The sequence below is a fragment of the Acinonyx jubatus genome, chromosome B2 (assembly GCF_027475565.1).
Source record: "Acinonyx jubatus isolate Ajub_Pintada_27869175 chromosome B2, VMU_Ajub_asm_v1.0, whole genome shotgun sequence".
NCBI lineage: Eukaryota > Metazoa > Chordata > Mammalia > Carnivora > Felidae > Acinonyx > Acinonyx jubatus.
The window spans coordinates 108,179,460-108,200,616 of record NC_069385.1 but is presented as its reverse complement, the minus strand read 5'-3'; the positions used below and the strand labels follow the sequence as shown (position 1 = coordinate 108,200,616).

At 50.0% G+C, this 21,157-nt stretch overlaps 2 protein-coding genes across 5 annotated transcripts in view; one reads left to right on the top strand and one right to left on the bottom strand.

Moving 5' to 3' along the window:
* Nucleotides 1-27: 27 nt before the first annotated feature.
* Nucleotides 28-13,619, bottom strand: MRPL14 (mitochondrial ribosomal protein L14). Of its 2 annotated transcripts, none has more exons than XM_015071191.3 (3): nucleotides 13,483-13,619; nucleotides 2,732-2,810; nucleotides 28-507 (listed from the first exon to the last, which is right to left on the bottom strand). In XM_015071191.3, exons 2-3 carry the CDS (start codon nucleotides 2,800-2,802, stop codon nucleotides 141-143), a joined length of 438 nt encoding a protein of 145 aa, XP_014926677.1. In that variant the 5' UTR covers nucleotides 2,803-2,810; nucleotides 13,483-13,619; the 3' UTR covers nucleotides 28-140. The 2 variants fall into 2 exon arrangements, with proteins under 2 accessions (XP_014926677.1, XP_014926678.1); XM_015071192.2 differs by having other exon boundaries at nucleotides 13,367-13,502.
* The window catches only part of TMEM63B (transmembrane protein 63B), a 25,004-nt gene continuing 16,923 nt past the window's right edge, over nucleotides 13,077-21,157 (top strand). The window contains exons 1-4 of one of the 3 annotated variants that reach the window (XM_053222750.1): nucleotides 13,077-13,232; nucleotides 13,702-13,824; nucleotides 20,460-20,642; nucleotides 20,933-21,012. In XM_053222750.1, coding sequence (XP_053078725.1) covers nucleotides 20,484-20,642; nucleotides 20,933-21,012 — 239 coding nt within the window. In that variant the 5' untranslated portion in view covers nucleotides 13,077-13,232; nucleotides 13,702-13,824; nucleotides 20,460-20,483. Of the gene's footprint in view, nucleotides 13,233-13,701; nucleotides 13,825-16,084; nucleotides 16,110-20,459; nucleotides 20,643-20,932; nucleotides 21,013-21,157 lie in introns of those variants that run through there. The other 2 variants (XM_027057658.2, XM_053222749.1) reach the window with 2 other exon arrangements.

The window sequence follows — 21,157 nt, the reverse complement described above, 5'->3', positions numbered from 1 at the left end:
TTACCTCATGACTACATCCCAGAAAGCTCAGGAAGGAACACACAGGAAAAGGTTTATTTTTTCACAGGACACTGCTCCCTGGCATGAGGCCCCGAGTCCCCTCCCATGAGTCCCAGTGCAGCCAGTGGCCTGGCCACTGCTCACACAAAGTTCTGAGCAATGGCCAGCACTTTGGAAAATTCACCTTCCCTCTGGCGCAGGCTGGTGGGGATGGGTGTCTTAATTCGGGTCCCCACAGGGTTCCCATTGTCCTCAATGAGGACCACATTGTTAGAGTCAAACCTGGGGGTCATCCGGGGACCAGGCATGCGATGCCCCACAATGAGTGCCTTTTTCTTCTGTCCCTTGATGGCCAGCAGTATCCGGTCACCCACCTTGCCCACCCCACTCTTGTTATAGACGTGGATGCAACGAGGAGGGCGATGGTATGGGGTGTTCCCCAGGGCACTGTTGTCCACCACACGTACGCGCGTCATCTTCTGAATTGCATCGAGGCTCCCAGTGGTGCTAGGGAAAGAGAAAAAATGTCTGAAGTCTGTATCTTTCCTGGCCAGGGTGCAGAGGCCTCAGAGGGCAAGGCCTGGGAGAGATCAAACGTTAGCAACAACATGCTGAACAGAGCAAAACCCAGGGCCCTGACGGAAAGTCGGGTTCTTGTGAAGACTTCTCTGTGACCAAGACAGTTTCCTCACGGTCAAAAGCTTCTGCTGCCAGGTCAACATCTCACCTTGGAGGGGTTTTAAGGAAAACCCGACTCTCTGTTACAACGATCTTCATGGCCACCTAACTGAAAGCCTTTAGTATTCAAAAGAACTCTGAGGATTAAGGGAATATTTTATGGGCCAGGCCTCACCCATTACCTAGCCTGCAAAACCTGCTCCCCCACAATACACGGATTCCCAAACTTCCCATCTGTGTGTTGCTGGGAACTAGACAACATGAGTAGGTTTGCTAATATAGGAGAAACCAGAAATAAGTCAAGGTAACAATCTTTTGTCTCAATGCATTTGCCCCACTAGACTGGAATTTGTTTTAAAGAATACCTATTAAAGGCAGACAAACTATTATTAAGCAGTCTGATAACAGGTGGATTTCTATTTTCCTGAAGTGCTGGCATTGTCCCGGGTAATCCTAGGCTCTCCCCTCGAATTCCACATGCCTGCTCCAGGTAATCTCATTGGTTCCCTCTGCTTCCAACTAGTAAATTTCATCTCCGGCCCCACTTCTCGCCTGTACTCTAGCCCTTCATTCACTCCAAGCTCCCCGCAACGTGTCCTACTGATACTGCAGGCTCAATAGGTCCCACAATGACCTCATCGTCTCCCCTTGCAAACCTCCCCCTGCTGCCATATTTTCTTTCTAGAAAATGGCTTCTCCAGCCCCCAAGCCATAAACCTCTCTCTCCATCAACACCCTGGCTGCCAAGTCCTATTGCCACTACCTGCAAAGCCCCTCTGTCCCTTCCCTCCAACCCCACCAACACTCTGTCAGTTCCACAGCTTTCTCTCTTGCGCCAAGACTGTTACATTAGTGTCCCAAGTGGTTCTGTGTGCCTCACATTGCAGACCAAGGGCTCTCATCAGAACATTAAACTGAGGCCAACCCCCCCACCCCCACCACCACTTAAAACTGTACAGTGGTCCACCACTGTCTACACTGTCGACAGTCTGGCCCCCCCTTACCTGCTGAGGTCCACAACCTCTTCCCATTGACCAGAGTGACCTGTGCCCTCCGGGCACACCATGCCTCTTAGCCCGCCCTGGAGGCCTGGACGGGTCTGCTCCCACTTCCCTTGTGGGAAGGCTGCCTCCGCTCTCCCTTCCCCCTCCTCGTCCATTAGCAGCTCCTGTCTCAAGCCATCCAAAGCACCGTACAAACCTCTATTATTATACTGGTCACATTTCCTCAGAGTTATTTGTTTCCAAGTTTGCTCCTGTGGCCAACTGTGAAGACTCTTTCAGGACAGGAAGCAATTCTTATTCATCTATGACCAACCCTAGGCACAGTGCTCAGTAAACGCCAGGGAGTGAGTGCACGAATGGGGCCAGAAGGCACATTTGCCAACAGGAACACACCCGGGGCTCTGCGTCCTGGCTTAGCATCTATAAGGAGGGGAGGCTGTCATACTTCCACCGTGCCTGAGTTTTGGTAGTAAGCATGTAACTTTTTAAAAAGAGATTCCAGGGGCGCCTGGGTGGCTTGGTCGGTTAAGCGTCCGACTTCGGCTCAGGTCATGATCTCACGGTCCGTGAGTTCGAGCCCCGCGTCGGGCTCTGTGCTGACCGCTCAGAGCCTGGAGCCTGTTTCAGATTCTGTGTCTCCCTCTCTCTCTGCCCCTCCCCTGTTCATGCTCTGTCTCTCTCTGTCTCAAAAATAAATAAACGTTAAAAATAAAAATTAAAAAAATAAAAATAAAAAGAGATTCCATTTTTAAAAGAAAAGGTTTTCCTGCACTGGGGGAATGACAAGGTCAAGAAATGTCAGAGTCCAGCAAGGACCGAAGTTACATCTACCGTAGGCCACTCCCTACCCTACCTCCAACAGCAAAGCTACCTCCTTACCAATCCTCTTACCTGACCTGACCAAACCCCAGCCGCTCTGGCCCCTTAAGCTTTCCCAGATGCCAAGCCTACCTCTCTGGGTTCCCACTCCCTTTCGAGTCATGTGATGCCCAGCCCTGATGGGAGGTTTACTCAAAGACGCAGCTTTAAGAACCAAATGGGAAAGTTACCTGAAACTGCGCTGGCTGAGGGCTCTGCCTGCACGGGTGAAGGGGCACCAGAGCCCAGCAAAGAAAGCCATGGCAAATCCTGCAGGAAAAGAGGGGGAAAGGGGTTATTTCTAAGTCAGTGTCCTTACTCAGAGCCAACCTGCTGGGGACTCGTGTGGGAGGTGGTACTTCTAGCATAAGATCATTAGTCACTAAATATAAATCTTACTGGTTAAAAGATACACAGATGATTAGGTGGAACTCTAGCTCCAGTTTTGCTGATTCATATTCTCACTGGGGTCAGAGAGCTGGCACGGCCCACAGCAGTTCTTGCTATAATACAATAGCACAGAGGATGCCTTCCTGGTTACAGACTTCCATCGGCAGGAAGAAAGCAGGAATCCTCTGGTACACAACCAGCCAGTGACCCCTTCCCAAGTCCTCCACAGAGGAGAGCCTACACACCAGTGCCTCTGACACTCCTGTGTCTCCTGAAACCAGAACTTTTACTCCCTGAAAGCAGACTACCTGACCAACTGCCAGCTTGTCTTGTCACCATATCACCTTTCCCCAGATATAAAAGCCAGAACACCTGGATAGCTCAAGGCTAGTCAAGTAGAGCCAAAGGATGCCCTCGCCACGTCACCAACTAAAGCCTCTATCTGGATCAGTCTCCCAAACAACAATATAACACAGAAAAATTACCTGCCCCACTCTACAGCTGAAAGCCGTGTTTGGGACAACAAGGTGGAGACAGAAGAACAAACACCAACCCCAGACCGACTCCTCCAACTTGCAGAACCCCAACCCCGCAGCTCCCTAGCCCCAACAAATATGGCAACCCCAGCTGCCTGCAAGACCTGGGCATCCGTTAGGGGTACGTTTAAGAAAATCCTATAGCCAGCCAGCAATTCTAGCTGCAAAACATGCCTGTTCTTCTATCCAAATATTTGGCTACAGAGGGCCTCATCGAGAACTTTCTGCTGAGAAAGGCCTCTACCACTGGAGTATTTACACACAGCCCTCCCTCCTGTAACTTCAAAGCACCTCAGATAAGATTTTATTTAACAAGGGTGGGAGCGGGAGTCACTATTTACTTCCACAGAAACATCTAGACACTCCAGAAATGCTTATTAACTACAATTTAGCCTCAAATTACAAGCTTATTCTCCAGTGTTTTCCTTAAGACAACCCAGGAAGCATTGGCCAAAATGTAGTTATGATCAGAAAATTAAATGCAAAGAAAGGCAGCTAACTTCTAGAACTACTAACGTCTGACATACCGAATCAAAGACAATCAGAAGAGGCTAGCTTTACCTTTATAGCTAGGTGACCCTGGACAAGGAACTATGAGCTTCAATTTCCCCATCTGGAACACCTACACACAGCTGGTCATGAGATAAGCCATGCAAAGGACAGAGCATGGGGGAGCCTGGGTGGCTCAGCTGGTTAAGTGTCCCGATTCTTGACTCCAGCTCAAGTCACGACCTCACAGTTTGTGGGTTTGAGCCGCACATCAGGCTCTTTACTGATGGCATGGGGCCTGCTTGGGATTCTCTATCTCCGTCTCTCTTTTCCCCTTCCCCACTTGTACTCTCTCAAAAATAAACAAACATTAAAAAAAAAAAAAGATGAAAAAAACAAAGGACAGGGTGCCTGGGTGGCTCAGTTGGTTAAGCATCCAACTTCGGCTCAGGTCATGATCTCGCAGTTCATGGGTTTGAGCCCCGTGTCGGGATCTGTGCTGACAGCTCAGAGTCTGGAGCCTGCTTTGGATTCTGTGTGTGTGTGTGTGTGTGTGTGTGTGTGTGTGTGTGTGTGTGTCTGTCTCTCTTTCTCTCTCTCTGAAGCCCCACAGCTGGCCATGGGCAGAACCAGAACCAGGCCCAGCTTCAGCCCAAGGGTCTTCCCACACACTGTACAGCTTCACTCTGCCATGCAAAGCTCACTTCTCAAAAGGGAGCTTAGGGCAAGAAGCAGCTTTAAGGGTCATCTGGTCTTTCTCGGTTTTTTTCTTTATGAAAATTTACCTAATAGTTATAAAGCATCAGGCGCTAGACTAAGTGCTTTACATTATCATCTTCTTTAAGCCTCACAAAACTATAAAATAGGTATTAGTACCAGCCTCATTTTATACATGAAGGAATGAGGCCCTGCGAGGTTAGATAATTTGCCCAAGGTCACACGGCCAGGAGTGACAAAATTGAAATCTGAACCCATGCTCTTACTCAACAGTTAACGTGGTTTAACTTTAATTTTACTATTAGTATTTTTCCAACTGTTAAATCCTCCCCATTCCATCACTGGTATCACATACACATTTTACTCATCCCCAACCCAATGCTTGCTGAATCAACCGAACTATATAAGCACCAGGTGAAAATTATTCACTTTAATCCAATTTAAGTTTTTGAGGACAATGTGTAGTGTAGGTGGCAAGAAGAGTTCCACACTCTGAGCAATAACTAAAAATTGGCCTAAAAAAAAAAAAAAGGCTCTGAAAAGCAGTCCGTCTGGTCCAGGCGGCGGCTACCTCCGATCTCAGCCAAGCTTTCCCATCTGATGCTGGCGGGCCCTTGTTCTCACTCCCAGGGAGGAAAGAGGCTCCTCAGCTCCTCCACAGAACCCTCAAGATTAGCCCAGCACCACCCACCCACATTCCCTCTCCCGAGAACTGCAACACCCTGCCTCTTCACACCGCACCTCTTCCTCAGTGACACTTACGTTAGTCCCAGGGCTGCCGAAGTGCTGGGGGCTTCCCAGAACTTTCCCGACTTGGGTACAACAAACCCATGACTCAAGGCACCTCTCGAAAATCCACAGGGCAGCCTGGGCACAAACCCAAAGCCAGACCTCCTCTCTGTGCCTTGCTCACAAGCCGCCCCCACAACCTATGCCCAGCTCTGCCCAGCTAAATCTGCCCTAGTGCCAATCGCATCTCCCCCAGGCAGCCTTGTGTAAAACCACAGCATCACTTGCTACCCCTCCTGCACACCGAGGACATCTGGGGATCCTGTGCCAGAGGAACTCTCACAGCGCCAACGTTCACTATCCAAACTCAGTCACCGCATAAATTTAGATACTTTTTTGAGATAAGGCTGATAACCCTTAACATTCCAGTCCTTGCTACTCTCCAAAACTCAGAGACTGCAGAGATCTTGATAACGTGGCATCTGAACTCACTACAGGAATTCAAGGGTCATATAGACTCAGATCACGAGGATTATATGTACTGCCCTCAGACACAGGAGTCATACATTGACATCTCCAGCAGGTACTTCCATTTTCACAAGAAAAGGTCCAATTCAAAGACTTTTCACTAGCCCTTCAGTGGATCTGATAGTGACCTCCACACCCAAAGGACTTAAGACATCAAATGGACAGCAGTAAGCATTCCCATGAACTTGAAAGCACACAAGAACCAAATATATTCACTTACTGTACACGTGTCCCTTATTTCTCAAAAAAAAAAAAAAAAAATCTGTGGTCCCCTCTACTCCCACCCCAGCAGGTCTTGATAGAATAGGAGTGCAATGAATACCTGTTGAATAAAATAAATGAGGTGGCCAGGGCACCTGGGTGACTCAGTCAGTTAAACGTCTGACTTTGGCTCAGGTCATGATCTCACAGTCCCTGAGTTCGAGCCCTGCATCCAGCTCTGTGCTAACAGTTCAAAACCTGGAGCCTGCTTTGGATTCTGTGTCTTCCCCTCTCTCTGCCCTTCCCGAGGGCAAATTTTTTAAAAATTTTAAAATGAGGTAGCCAACAGAAAGAGAGACTCCCCTCACCCACGGCTCCACATAGAAGGAAATCCAGACCCTGTAGAGCTGTTATCTGTGTATCAGGAACCAGGACATCACATGCAAACATGCTTTGGGAGAACCATGGTGCTAGTCATGGGAGGATTAGCCCGTGCCATGTATACCAGCCCCTGGAATCATCTCCTGGGCCTAGTGCCTACAGTGCCCACTGTGGAAAGGTCCCTCATCCCACCACTAGATAACTGGTTCGGATCAGGCAAGAGTAATAATGGAAGCAGCAATTTACTTCAAAGCAACTCCAACTGACCTTGATGTTATTTCCTAGCATAAATCCATCATGCAGACACAGCCCTGATTCACTTCAGAGCGGTCTATATATAATGCTTTGTTTTACAAGCAATGTCACTCTGAGTCTTGTGTGCACGGGAAACTAACCCCAATGATATTTCCTCCTCTACAACACTCTCACTCAGAGGCCAGCTATTCGGAAGACTCCAGTGCCAGAGATGGCTTTTCATGCCACTTCCTGGTCAGCACCAAGTATTGCCCTCCAGGTTTAGAGTATGAATCACAACCTCTCCAGGGAGAGGGGGATGGGGGAGCAAGAGAAGGAAGGAGGGGAGGAATGAAAGAAAGAGAGAGATTACTTAATAAAATCCAAGAATTGTGCTCACTTTCCATCCTGGTTTAGCTTTAAGATCTCCCTTCGGTTTTGGAGGCCAGGGAGGGCCAAGCAGGTGAGTATTTTACTTAGCATGGCCCTATAGGTCCCATCAGAAAGACACGCAGTGAGGGCAGGGACCTGCACACTCAGAGGGCTCAGCACAATGTATCCAAATGGAGTTCACTAAGTATCTGTTAAATGAATACAATTAATCTACAATTGCAATTCATTCGTGCTCGTCCCAGAGAGGCCCCATGCTGGGGGCGGGGGGGGGGGGGGGGTCTTTCTTGTGCCCTTCACTCTGGCTCCTAGTGACTTGGGGAAGCCTCCAAGACACAATGAACACGTTTAGCTAATTTTAACACATAGAGACTAAGCTGGAAAAGCAGACAGAAAGAGCCTATACCTCTGGTGCTTTGTGGAAAGCAGGAATGTACCATTCCTTGAGCAAGGAGTAGCAAAATGGTATACTTAGTGTCACAGATACATGTTAAATACACATATATATTTATTTATTCATTGTTTCCACCTGAACAATTTCCATCTTTAAGTGCCTGGCATGTTAGGTACCACATAAAGCCGTCTAAAGAGGAATGGACTCTTAACAAAAGAGACAAAAATTAAAAGTTCAGCACAATCACATAGGCATGTTCAAAGGACATGTCAGTAAATGAAAAGAAACACTATACAAATGCAAGGCCCAGCCACAAAAGGAAATACACCTACCGTAAGGATAGAAATGTCCTTCTTAATTAAAGCAGGAAAAAGCAGAAGCTTGTCGGCTTCCAGGAATCAAAAAAAGGACTCCCTGACCTATCATGCAGGAGTCCCTCCCATCTCCTGCAGATCTCACCCCAATCTTTCTGTACCAATAAGTACTCCTACTTGTTGCTTTAAAACTCATTACTGTTTTGTTGCCCAATTATTCTCTTTTAGGAAATTTTGTGGGTTTTTTTTTTTAACCTCACACAAGTATAACATGCTACAATTCTCAAAGTACTTTCATAGATCATTTTGTTGGGTGGTTACTTTTTTTTTCTTTTGAGATTTTATTTTTAAATAATCTCTACACCCAACGTGGGGGGCTCAAATTTACAACCCCAAGATCAAGAGTTGCGTGCTCTACCGACTGAGCCAGCCAGGAGCCCCTGGATGATTCCCTTCTTGAGCACCGAACAGAAACATATAGACAAATGATAAAGAGCAACAGTCTGTAAGGGGTTGACTCTGTTAAGGGTTTTGAATAGTTCTGGGGGCTCAGTAAAGTACCATTTTGCAGATGAAGAAATGAAGTCCAAAATGCTAAGCAACTTGCCGATTGTCCAAGGCCAGAAAGCTGTTTCCACTGTACCCTACACAGCTAAGATGCTGCTTTAACCATTAATAAACTTCACAGAAACAAGCATGCCACACAGAGGGCAAGCGCTCTTTCTCCTCTGTCAAATCTTTTAAAACTCGGAAATTAAAAAGCTGTCTCTTCATAGGCACCTGGGTAGCTAAGTCAGTTAATGGTCTGACTCTTGATTTTGGCTCAGGTCATGATCTCACAGTTGTGAGATTGAGCCCTGTGTTGGGCTCCACGCTGCGCTAGGAGCCTGCCTAAGATTCTCTCTCTCTTTCCCTCTGCCCCCTCCCTACTTGTGCTCTCTAAAAAATAAATAAAATAAAATAAAATAAAATAAAATAAAATAAAATAAAATAAAGCTGTCTTTTCAATAAATATCTACCCTACACCCAGCCCAGATTAGGACCGAAGCTGAGCTGATCTCATTCACCAGCCAAAGTGTCAGTTTTCCCAGCATCACTATCAATAAACAAAGCATCCCTCCAAGGCACAGTGGGCTGTTTCTACAAAGGCTACTAGTGAGGACCCCATTTCTCAATGTGATTCACAAAGATAAAATGTTTCCAGGGTCCTTGACCTAGGCTTGTTTATTTATTTACCTTATGCTCCACCCTGTTACAAAAGTATTTAAATGGTGGTTCTTGGGGCGCCTGGATGGCTCCGTAGTGGCTCAGTCCATTCAGCTTCTGACTCTTGATTTTGGTTCAGGTCAATTCACCGAATGGAGCCCCCTTGTCCTGCGTCAGGCTCTGCACTGACAGCACAGGCTCTCTCTCTGCCCCTCCCTCTTGTGTGTGCAGGAGCACACTCTCTCTCTCTCTCAAAATAAACACTAAAAAAAATAAAATAGTGGTTCTTTAATGTATATGACAATTCTCAATTATTCAAGTTGGTTTTTCAATATGTGGATTTTATCTATTCTAGACTTGCTCCCCCTCCTTCCTGACCTCACAGGTGTGCAAACACCTATAGTTCCGGAAGTAAGTTTGGAACAATCTTGGTTTGGTCAAAACTCAGAAAAACTGTATAAGTCAAAGTTAAGTCCTACTTAATCAGTTACATACTTCCTTCCCATTAGTACCTCTACTGGGCCAGTGGCAAGGAGCCAGGTTTATGGAACTGTCAGTTGGGCAGGCGGGCAGTAGAGAAAAAGAAAAGCCTAGGGGAGCCCCTGGACTCAAAGAGAGGATGCTGCTGACGGAAAGCATATCTCTTCCACCCTCACCCTCCCCTGGAATCAACCTCTCCAGGCCTCAGCAACTCTCTGTCAAGCAGGGGTCATAGTGAAGAGCGAAGAGGCATGGAAATGAAAATGCTTTAGCAGGCCTCATGAAGAGGGTCATCTTAAGCGGGGAATCCCTCTCTGGATTAACCAGTAAGGACCAGGTCTGCACTGTAAGCAGTTTGTTTCCCAGATGCTGACCAGGGAGAAGAGCCTTGCTCCCTGATTCTCAAGGCAGCACTATGGGTATGTCTTTTAATTAATTAATTGATTAATTAACTTTAATGTTTATTTATTTTGAGAGAGAGAGACAGAGCACAAGCAGGGGAGGGGCAGAGAGAAGGAGAGAAAGAATCCCAAGCAGGTTCCACGCTGCCAGTGCAGAGCCTGATATGGGGCAAGAACCCACGAACCACGAGATCATGAGCTAAGCTGAAACCAAGATCTGGACACTCAATTGACTTAGCCACCCAGGTGCCCCTAAATTTGTTAACGTTTGTTTATTTTGAGAGAGAGAGAAAGAGAGACAACACAAGTAGGGGAGGAGCAGAAAGAGAGTGAGAGAGAAAATCCCAAGCAGGCTTCTCACTGTTAGCGCACAGCCAGACATGAGGCTTGATCTCACAAATAGAGATCATAACCTGACCCAAAATCAAGAGTTAGACCCTTAACCAACTGAGCCATCCAGGTGCCCCCCACTATGGATCACTCACTCCTAAAAGTGTTTTTCAGCTAAAAGTAAACATGGAAAAGTGTTCCTTCCCTTTTCTAAAGACATAAATGATTTTTAGAAAGTTTTTGACAGGGGGACTTTCCCACTCTGAGTTGTGTTTCAGGAATAAATAATGAGCTAACTGATGTGTTAATAAGAAAGCATATTACCAGGGCGCCAGGGTGGCTCAGTCGGTTGAGCGTCCAACTTCGGCTCAGGTCATGATCTCACAGCTCGTGAGTTTGAGCCCCACGTCGGGCTCTGTGCTGACAGTTCCGAGCCTGGAGCCTGCTTCAGATTCTGTACCTCCCTCTCTCTCTGCCTCAACCCACTCACATTCTGTCTCTGTCTCTCTCAAAAATAAATATTAAAAAAAATAATAATTAAAAAAAAAAAGAAAGAAAGAAAGCATATAACCTCACCCAGAGCAACATTTCTGGAATTCGAATCAGTTCTCTCTTCCAACCTGGTTGTCATTGCTAATACACATGTAAAATCGCACAACGGTGAGGTACAACCCAAAGAAAACCATCAGCCTCTAAAATGAGGGCTAACTCATAACCTCTAAAAGGAAGGCTAACTTGTAACCTGATTTTTGAGACCTTCAAAAAGAGACCTTTGGGGGCCCCAAGGCCCCCCGCCACACAGCCATAATAACTATCCAAATAACAAAAACAAAAGGAAAATCCATTTTCCCCAACACAAAATTGGGACAAAATAGGTTTTAAAGGACTTTTACATCATCTAAGATTCTAAATGTCGAGGAGAGCCTGAATAATCATGTCTAGCACCCAACAGAGTACCACCCGAAAATGGACTCCATGCAAGGTTTTTATCCCTGACATTCAGGAGCAATAATAAAATGTTTTGGCCACCATTTCTTCATGGATTCCACAGCACATTTGATTCAATTATCATTTCAGGTTTTTTGAAAAGTTCCTTCTTCTCTCCAGTAATATGTGGTTTAAAAACCTTAATTAGGCACAGGCAGAAATAGACCGGGAATCCCCCACATGTTCAGATTAAGAAACAGTAATACATAGGGGTGTCTGGGTGGTTCAGTTGGTTAAGCATCCAATTCTTGGTTTCGGCTCAGGTCGTGATCTCACAGTTCATGGTATTGAGACCGGCATCAGGCTTTGCGCTGACAGCCCCAGGCCTGCTTGGGATTCTCTCTCCCTGTCTCTCTGCCCCCTTCCCCACTCATGCACACACACTCTCTCCCTCAAAATAAAGAACTAAACTTACAAAAAATAGTAATACATAAGAAACACCTTGTAGTGATCCTCAGAGATCCACTTCCATGACAAGTGCTATTTGGCAATGGATCACACCAGCTTTACAACCATAAAATCAACATCATATGCAAAAATGTCCATAGGAAACATACACCCAAGAAGCTCTAAGCGTTAAATGAACAATTCCATCCACGGAAAAACAAAAACCAGAGCAGACCCCTTTTCATCTAAACTCCTTGCTCCCTCTCAAAACAACTCCCGGAATCCAAACTTACAAAGACCACCAGGGAGTGTACCAAAGACAGGTTCATCCTCCTTTCTATCCTTCCTAAGTAAACCAACGTACTTCCTACTCCAACAAAATGCTTGTTCTTCAACTGCGTGTATCTCCGCGAGTGAAGAGTAAATTATCCTTCTTCTTGGGCAGTACCTCTCTAAAGAGACACACTCTGCTCTTTACTGTACGTTCCCAGTGGGCTGAGTCCTTGTGTACATTTTCAAATGACTGAACACTCAGGCTGAGGAAGGAAAGGCAGCCAACAGGAAGATAAGGGAGACCAATCCATTTCGAAGTTTTCTGTGACACACGAAGAAACACATGATATTAACACTTGACACATTCACATATGTATGAATGTATGGGTACCTGAAGCAACTGTCAAGAAACAATACTTGGTCTTACTAAGTAAAATGCGCTCTGATGGCTTCTACCTTTTTTTTTTTTAATGATGGCTGTGATCCACTAAACTGGATTTCAACTAACCAATGGAACTCAGTTTGAATGGGAGTTCAGTTTGAAATGCAATAAATCAAACCTTACTGTTGCATTCCACAAGCTTTTAATGATCCCTTTAAAAAGCCAGCAGACAGCAGAGACAATGACCAATCACAAGAACCGGACACAACCAGGTAAGCAGTGCCCCTTCCTCTGTCCAGCAGCCCCGGTTTAAGTATCTCCCAATCTCCCAGCTTTTCCCAGGTAACCCAACATGACTCCATCATATGCCCTTTTGTTACCCCGCTTATAAATTCAGTCCATTCAATCTCCCAGGATGGCAAAGTTCATTTACTGCCCAGTATGGAACGCAAAACTTCCTTTTTGTTCCCAAACCTCCCTCTTCAAGCCTGAAGGGAAGACAGAGCCTTCCAGGAACCCAAAACTCAATGAAAAAGTTGGTACTCTGCGTGCCTTTGTGATCTATTTGTGTAGGTGCCTCAAAAGAGGATACACACGGCCTGTCTGTTCCCCCCTCTCTCCCCCTCTCTTCATCTTTCCAGTCTTAATCCCTGGCTGATGCAGCCTCTGGTGAAATGAGAAACCAGGGAACCCCCTGGAACAGGGGGGAGCCACTCATCGGCATGACAGTGAAGGCAGTGGACTCACTCTCCACACCACAGAAGCGCCTGGCAAACGAGTCACAAAGTCATCTCAAGACCCAAGCTGGAAAAGGGAAGGGAAGACAAGAGAAGCAGACAAACTCAAGGAGCCGGGGCTGGGTAACGGGCCGGACGCCAACTCGCCAAGGCTGGACTGCAGCCCGCCCCTCACCAAGCCAGCCCCACATCCCTGGGAAGGGCAGGTGAGCGCAAGCGGGGGTCGCGGGGTGCAGAGACCCCGGGAGCCCCCGCCGCCCTCGGGGACCGGGGTCAGAGGCCTCCCCTCCCCACTCTGACCCCTCCCACTGGCCCTCTGCCCCCAAGGGGGCCCACTAACCTCCCACTCCGGCTTTTCCCCGTCCACCCCGGGGAGTGCGCCTTCGCTAGTGCAGGGGAGAAAGGAAGCGGGGAAGGAGGAGCGTGACGCCCATTCCCCCCGTCACAGGGTCGTACCGCTCTCGCCGCCCCGGAATATCCCGCGGCGGGCCTCTGGCCCAGCGCCGCCTTCCTCCCCCACGCGGCCTCTCCACTGCGCCTGCGCGCCCGACCCAGCCAGGCGAGCGCCGATCTGAGAGTGCGCGCGCGCCTTGCGTGTTCTGGCGTGGGGGGTGGGACCTGTGCGGCCCCGCCCCCTCCTCATCCCCCTCCCTCCTCCCGCTCCCCCTCCCCCAGACACTGCCGCGGCCGCCGCAGGAGCCCGGAGCTCGAGCCGCCCAGCGACTCCCCCTCCCCCTCCCCCAGCCCCGCCCCGCCCCAACCCGGGGCTCCAAGCCGGAGCCGAGTCTGCGCCTGGGGGTAAGTACGCGACCCTTCCCCAACCCCTTCTCTTTTCTTTGAGGCTCCTACCACCACCCAAAGAAAACCCCAGACTCAGCTACGTGTCCCCTCCCTTCAACCTCCTGCGGGACCCAGAGGTGCCCGGGCCCGCGGGACCCAGTGGTGCCGCGCGCTGCCCCCAACCTCGTACCATCCTGAGCCAAATGCGAGTCCTCTGACCCCTGCCGCGGGTCCAGATGTGCACCGCCGTCTGTCCCCACCCCTAGGGAGATCCCGAGGGGTGGGACCCCCGCCCCTGGCCCCCAAGCGCCACTCTTCTCCCACCTGCCGGGTCCAGGTGCGCGTCCCCCCGCATGCCCCTCCAGGGTTCCAGCTGCGCCCCCATCAGCTCGCCGCCGCTGTGGGGAACCTGCCGCCCCCGCCCCCGAGTTTTGGATTCCAGGGTCGCCAAGTCCAATGTCCTCGGTCTCTTTTATCTTCTGTTCCCGGGGCCGAGAACCACCCACCCCCCCAAGCCTGCCCGGGGCAGGGGTTCGGGCTCGGACAAGGGCAGGGTTCGCGGGTGCTGGCTGGAGGCCGGCAGCTGCCCCCAGCCCGTCTGGGGACTGGTCTCGGGCTGAAGAGGCGACTGGCCCCGGGAGCGTGTCCTCTCCTTGCGCCCCGCACAGTGCAGTTCATTCATGAGCCGCCCGGGCCTGCGTTGGAGGGTGCGGTGGGGAAAGGCTTCAGAGGCGGAACAAGGAGTGGGGCAAAGGCCCTGTTGGGGGGAGGGGGCGCGCTTTGTCCCTCCTGGCCTTCTTGACCGCCTAGCGAGGACAGTCCCAAAGATTTGGCGCCTTGCTCCTCAGAAGAGAAGGTCGCTTGGGAAGTGGAGAGGAGAGGTCAGAGGGGCCAGTTGCCCTTGGGGCTCTGTGCTGCCACCTCCCTGGGTCCCCTGGGGGGAGCTCTGGCCGCTCAGCACTCCACTTCCCTGCGAGGCAGGAGGGTCTGGGCTTCTGTACCCAATACCACTCTCTACCCTTTCCCTGGGTCTGCCCAGGAAAAATGAGGCTGTGCTCAACCCCTCTTGAGTAGGGACCCCCAGTCTTGCTTCCCAGGCCGTGAGAGGAGAGGAGTGGGAGTGTCTACCAGGCTTCCAGCCCTGGTTGTGCTGGCAGCGTGACTGTCCTCCAGGGCACCAGAGGGTCCAGGCCCTGGCTTGCTCCAGGTGGCACAAGCTGGGGCCTGCTGTTGGCTCATACAACTCAGTCTTGGCCTATGGTTGGGTGGTGGGTGGGGATGTGGCAAGGCAGAAGGCAGGTGGTGAGTAGCTAAAGGTAATTAGGGAAGCTAACCCCCTTTTGGACATCCTACAAGTTCCCTCCGATTATAACAGAGTCTTGGAGAGCTCAGTTCAAATTCCAGATCTGCCATTCTTTAGCTGTGTGACCTTGACAAGTTACTTAACCTGTCTGAACCTTAGTTTTAATTAAAAAGTGCATTTACTACCACCTCCTTACGAGATTTATCATGAGGATCAACTAGATAACACAGGGAAAGAGCCTGGCACCCTGCCTCGTTGTTGATCAATAATGGGTTCTCTTCTCTAAACTTCTGACCCATCTTGGCATAACATCACCCTCCTGGGCTCCCACCTTTCTGGTCTGCTACAGATGGATTGGATATGTTTGAAGAGTCTTGGAACACTCCCTGCCACTCAGCGGCAGAGTCCTGAAGGCCATATAAACCCTTTAGTCTAAACAAGAAGCCCATCCTGACTGAGGGGCTCTGTCACGTTAAAGTCTGTTTTCCTTTATTTTGATTTTTACCAGTTTTCCTTCACTAAACCAACCCCTTTTATGCCAACACTTTATTAATAACAGTACCTAATATTTTTAGAATCCGTCATGTGCCTTGAACTGTATTAAGAGCTTTACATAAGTCATCTTGTTTAGTTCTCAAAACAACCACACAACTGAATTATGATTCCCATTTACTGATGAGGGAACTGAGGCCCAGGGTGGTGAAGTAATTTGCCCAGGTCAGTAGCCAGATCTGTCTCATCCTAGATAGAGCCTGAAATTACAATCCCACAGTCTGAGTGGGAGGGTCTGGCAGCCACAGGCAAGAAGGAGGGCAAACAGGTAGAAATAGGGTGTGGCATTTTTCCAGAGCTGGAGCTGGCAGCCCCCACCCCACCAGGTCCCTGATGGAAGCTTCTCCTCCGGCCAGGGCAGCAGCATGCGGCAGTCAAGACCACACACTTAAGCCGGACTGCCTGGGTCCATATCTGGATCTGTGACAGACTGACTGTGTGACATCGGGCAAGTTCTGCACCCTCTCTGTACCTCAGTGTCTTCTCAGGGTTGTGATGGCTAGTAAATGAGCTAACATGTGTAAAGCACTTAGAACAGTGCCTGGCACAGAAGAAGAGGGAAATCAATATTTGATAAATGCATTCTTTTCGTACTACTTTTTTTTTTTAATTTTTTAACGTTTATTTATTTTTGAGAGAGAGAGAGAGAGAGACAGAGCACGAGTGGGGGAGGGGCAGAGAGAGAGGGAAACACAGAATCCCAAGCAGGCTCCAGGCTCTGAGCTGTCAGCACAGAGCCCGACTCTGGCTCCAACTCCAGAACAGTGAGATCATGACCTGAACTGAAGTCAGAAGCATAAGGGACTGAGCCTTAAGACGTCCCTTTTCCTGCTACTATTTATCCTCTTTTCAAGACACTTTAAAAAAAAAAAAAATTTTTTTTTTAACGTTTATTTATTTTTGAGACAGGGAGAGACAGCCTGAACGGGGGAGGGTCAGAGAGAGAGGGAGACACAGAATCTGAAACAGGCTACAGGCTCTGAGCTGTCAGCACAGAGCCTGACGTGGGGCTCGAACTCACGGACCGTGAGATCATGACCTGAGCCGAAGTCGGATGCACAACCGACTGAGCCACCCAGGCGCCCCTGCAGATACTTTTTTTTGCCCATCCCTGTGAAGCTTGGAGGGGTGGAGCAAGGATATTAATACCTCTTTGCTACAGTTTGGAAGACTGAGGCCCAGGTTACATAGTAGCAGAGCTGGCCTACATCATCATCCCCTCCCTTCAGAACACACAGCCTTCCTGATCCCAAGCCCTAAATGAAATCTTCCCAAGTAACTCTGGAAGAAAAAACTTTTACCTTCTAACTCCCTCACTCTCACCATGCACACGCTTTTGAATGGTAACATAACAACATTTAGATAGCTAGAACTAAAATCCTCTGCCATTTTGGGGGCGCCTGGGTGGCTCAGTCGGTTGAGCGTCCGACTTCAGCTCAGGTCAAGATCTCACGGTTCATGAGTTCGAGCCCCGCGTTGGGCTCTGTGCAGCCAACTCAGGGCCTGGAGCCTGCCTCAGATCTGTGTCTCCCTCTCTCTCTGCTCCTCCCCTGCTCACACTCTGTCTCTCTCTCAAAAATAAATAAAGATTTTTTTTTAATTTAAATAAATAAATAAAATCCTCCTCCACTTTCTACATACTGCCAGCTAAAGTCTCAGTGTCAGACTAGAGAAATTCCAGGATACACCTGGCCCAGGGGATGAACTGCCCCCTCACTTAGTCCTCCCCCCAAATATTCTGCCTCAGTTTCTTCCACCCTCCCAGCTGCTCTCCCTAAAAGCTTTGAGCAGCTGCCCTAGGTGAAGTTCAGCCCCCCCACAACCCGGCCCCCCACAATTAGGAGCACCAAGGACACCAGTGAGCCTGAAGAGCCACTGGCCCTGGCTCCACCCTTTACCTGCCCTGTGACCTCATGTGAGTCCTTCTCCTTCTCTCTCCCTGGGCCCCTGCTTCCTCCCCTGAAAAGAGGGGATAGTGATCTTATCCAGCAAGTACCTTGCCTTCCTTGGGGGTCAGGGGTAAGATCAATGCAGTTGTTGGGGGAGGGGGGGAGTGCTTTGTGACTGTAAAGAGGGAAGCAGCAGATAGACACCATAATTTCAGTTACTAAGCATCTACCTGACCCACCCTATGGGGCCCCCTTACTGCAGAAGCTCGCAGAACGTTCCACCTTCTTTCAGTGTGGACAGGACTGGGGGGGGGTGGTGCGTGGTACTCCAGGGGTTTGTACCCATTGCATTCTGGTCTGACGGAGCCTTGGAGTTGGGGAAAGAGGCAAAAACTAGGAATGGGCTGTCTTGATTGCTGGAGTATACTGGGGGGGGGGGGGGGGCGGGGGCCACTAATTCAGAGGGCCGCCAACCATCACAGACCCAAGATCCAAGATACCTATACCTACCTTTAACCTCACTTTAACCCTGGTACTGCAGGGTTCTACACACCTCACGTTTACATATCCAAGCTTCTAGGCACACCCACACACCCCCCAACTTACACACCAGGGCCTGGAGCCTGCCTCGGATTCTCCTACCTACCCCCCAACACACACACAGACACATCAACACATGTCTGCACACCTAAACATACACATTCCCACAATGCTCTGGTGTTCTCTAGCTGGAGAATGAGCATTTATGAAACTTCTGTGTTGTGCGGAGTCCTGTTCTAGGCACATCAGAAAAGCATGGTGCCCTGAACAGTGTTCTAGCTTTAGAAGGAAGTTGACCTAGGTTTGAACTCCATCATTTTATGAGCAGTGTGACTTAGGGAAAGTTATTTAACCTCTCTGAGCCCCTGTGCCCTCATCTTAAAATGGCAATAAGATCCAACTCAGGATTGTCGAGGATTAAACGAAATTGTGTATGTATTATTCTTGAAACAGTGGGTACTAGATAAGTGACGCCTGTTGTAATTACTAAATTCATGGGGTTTTGGGGTTTTTTTAAGGCGACTTGGGCTGGAAGGGAAGAGGGAGGCATAAACACTGGGCAGTTACCACTTTAGCCTTCTTAATACAGGCTTTTCAGAGACTCCCTGGGACCAAGTATAACATATAAACAACCACAGCTTCCCCCTCCACTTGAGAGCTGGTGCCTCTTCCCCTGCAATTGAAGTGTCAGGAAGGGGAAAACCAGGGATCGGTGGGCAGGAGAAACCCTCTGAGTCCCCCCAAGGGGCTAGGGGATGCTTGCTGCCAGAGTTACAGTCACTGATTCTCGGTTTGTTGTTCTCTCTCTTTGTCTGGTTTCCTCTCTTCCCTGGGGACCCCCACCCCCACCCCAGGCAGAGTTTCAGTGTTGTCAGCAGAAGGGGCCCCCAGGGGCCCCCAGTAGGACGGGGTGGAGCAGCGTGCCTCGGCCACACTTCTCCACCTCTCCACCGTAGGAGCCTCCCCAGAGCCCTGCTAGGTTCCGTCCCCAGACACTCCCAGAACCCAGGTATCCGGGCTGGCTGCCCCTTCCCTCCTCCTCCCCGCCCCACCCACCCAGCCCAAAGAGGGCCCGGGCAGCCCGGCAGTGGGCAGTGGCGGGGAACCGGGCTGGAGGGCAGTACCCTGGCTGCCGGGGACTTGGGCAGGCTAAGAGGCCCCTGCCCACTCTCTCTTCCTTTGCCAATGGAAAAGCTCGCTGGAGGGCACAGCATTCCCAGCCTGCCCTACTCCGGAGGCAGGAACAGGGCACTCTGGGAGTTGTAGTTCTCACACCACTCAGGTGACCCCTGTGCTGAGATCGTTGGAGAGGTGAGGAAGCTGGAGGGGAGGAGCTGCTTCCAAGGCAGGGAAAAAGGAATGAGGGTAAGCAGGAGTGACTGGGACCAGGCAGATAACACAAACCCAGAAGTCCTAACTTTTTAACTGACTTCCCACTCTGACCCCATCCTCAGGTCCCTACTCTGAGGACAGAGAGCCAGCTCTGAAGCTGAACATCTTTTTTTTCTTTGTTGTTTTTTTTTTTTTAATGTTTTTATTTATTTTGGGGACAGAGAGAGAGCATGAGCAGGGGAGGGGCAGAGAGAGAGGGAGATACAGAATCCGAAGCAGGCTCCAGGCTCCCAGCTGTCAGCACAGAGCCCGACACGGGCTCGAACTCAGACTGTAAGATCATGACCTGAGCCAAAGCTGGACGCTCAACTGACTGAGCCACCCAGGCACCCCCCTTTTTTGCCTTTGTTTTGAAGCCAGTTATATCGAGAAAGTGATTAACAGTGCCGAAATCTCTAAGCAGATGAAATCATGCCATTTTTCTAATAGAGGTAGAAAGAGAAGATCAGGATGAGGTAGCTGGTTCCTGACTCATCTTCCCCTGGCCTCCTCACCCCACCTTTTAGCCTTGAACCCTCAGACCTAAGACCTCTCCCCATCTTCCCTCATGTCTCTGCCTGAGACAGAGAGAGAGGGAGAGAGAGGGAGAAAGAGAAAGCAAGCATGAAAGTGTGTGTGTGTGTGTGTGTGTGTGTGTGTGTGTGTGTGTGTGTTTGGAGAGTGTTTGTGTGTGTGTATGGAGGTGGTGGGAGGTAGGCAGCAGAGACTCACAACTTCCAACTTAGAAAAACCAGTCTCCCCAGTGCAGATCTGGGCCAAGTTCCCCAGACCCTGGGTGGGGTCTCGGCCTCAGAGCCAATGAAGGTAAATCCATGTGACTCAACCCTCCCCTCCCCAGGCCCTTATCTCTGGAAGCCAGTGCTTCCCCCCACCCAGGCAGCCGGTGATCTGCCCTCACTCCCTCTCCCCGTGCTCATGCTGGGAGCCATGAGGGGGACAGGGGATGAGCCCAGCTGACCATGGTGCTCTCTGCTCAGGAGGACCATGCGGCAGTAGCAGCCATGCTGCCCTTCCTTCTGGCCACCCTGGGCACCACGGCCCTCAACAACAGCAACCCCAAGGACTACTGCTACAGTGCCCGAATCCGCAGCACCGTCCTGCAGGGCCTGCCCTTTGGGGGTGTCCCCACCGTGCTGGCTCTTGACTTCATGTGCTTCCTTGTGAGTGCCCACACATGCCCCCCCCCCCGCCCCCCATGCCTGGCATCCACACCCTGTACCTAGCTAGCTAACACCTGCAGCTCTAACCACTCTTCCACCTGACCCTGACTCCCCAGGCTTAACTATGGGAGGGATCCGTATCACGCAGCCCAAGCCTAGCCTCTGACCATTCACCCAAGCCAGGGTCAGCCCTTTCTAAGGCCAGATCCCAGCCCCTCTGCCCCTGCCCTCCAGGCTAGTCCCGTGGGTGGACGGTCTCTCTACCTGCCAACCATTCCCTCTGCCCACAGGCACTGCTGTTTTTGTTCTCCATTCTCCGGAAGGTGGCTTGGGACTATGGGCGGCTGGCCTTGGTGACAGATGCAGACAGGTAAGGCTTGGGGACTCTTCCTCACCCCTGCACACATACACATGCACACTCACTGTCACTCACTCAACACACACCCATCACTCCTCGGGGATAGGAAAGAGCAAGCCCTCTCTCATCCCCCTTTGTCAGGGGGATGAAGAGGGAC

Excerpts from the sequence above, each read along its gene's own strand:
- MRPL14 (XM_015071191.3), bottom strand. The coding sequence starts at position 2,802 with ATGGCTTTCTTTGCTGGGCTCTGGTGCCCCTTCACCCGTGCAGGCAGA. Across the intron at positions 508-2,731 it reads CTCAGCCAGCGCAGTTTCAG|CACCACTGGGAGCCTCGATG; the intron begins GTAACTTTCCCA and ends CTCTTTCCCTAG.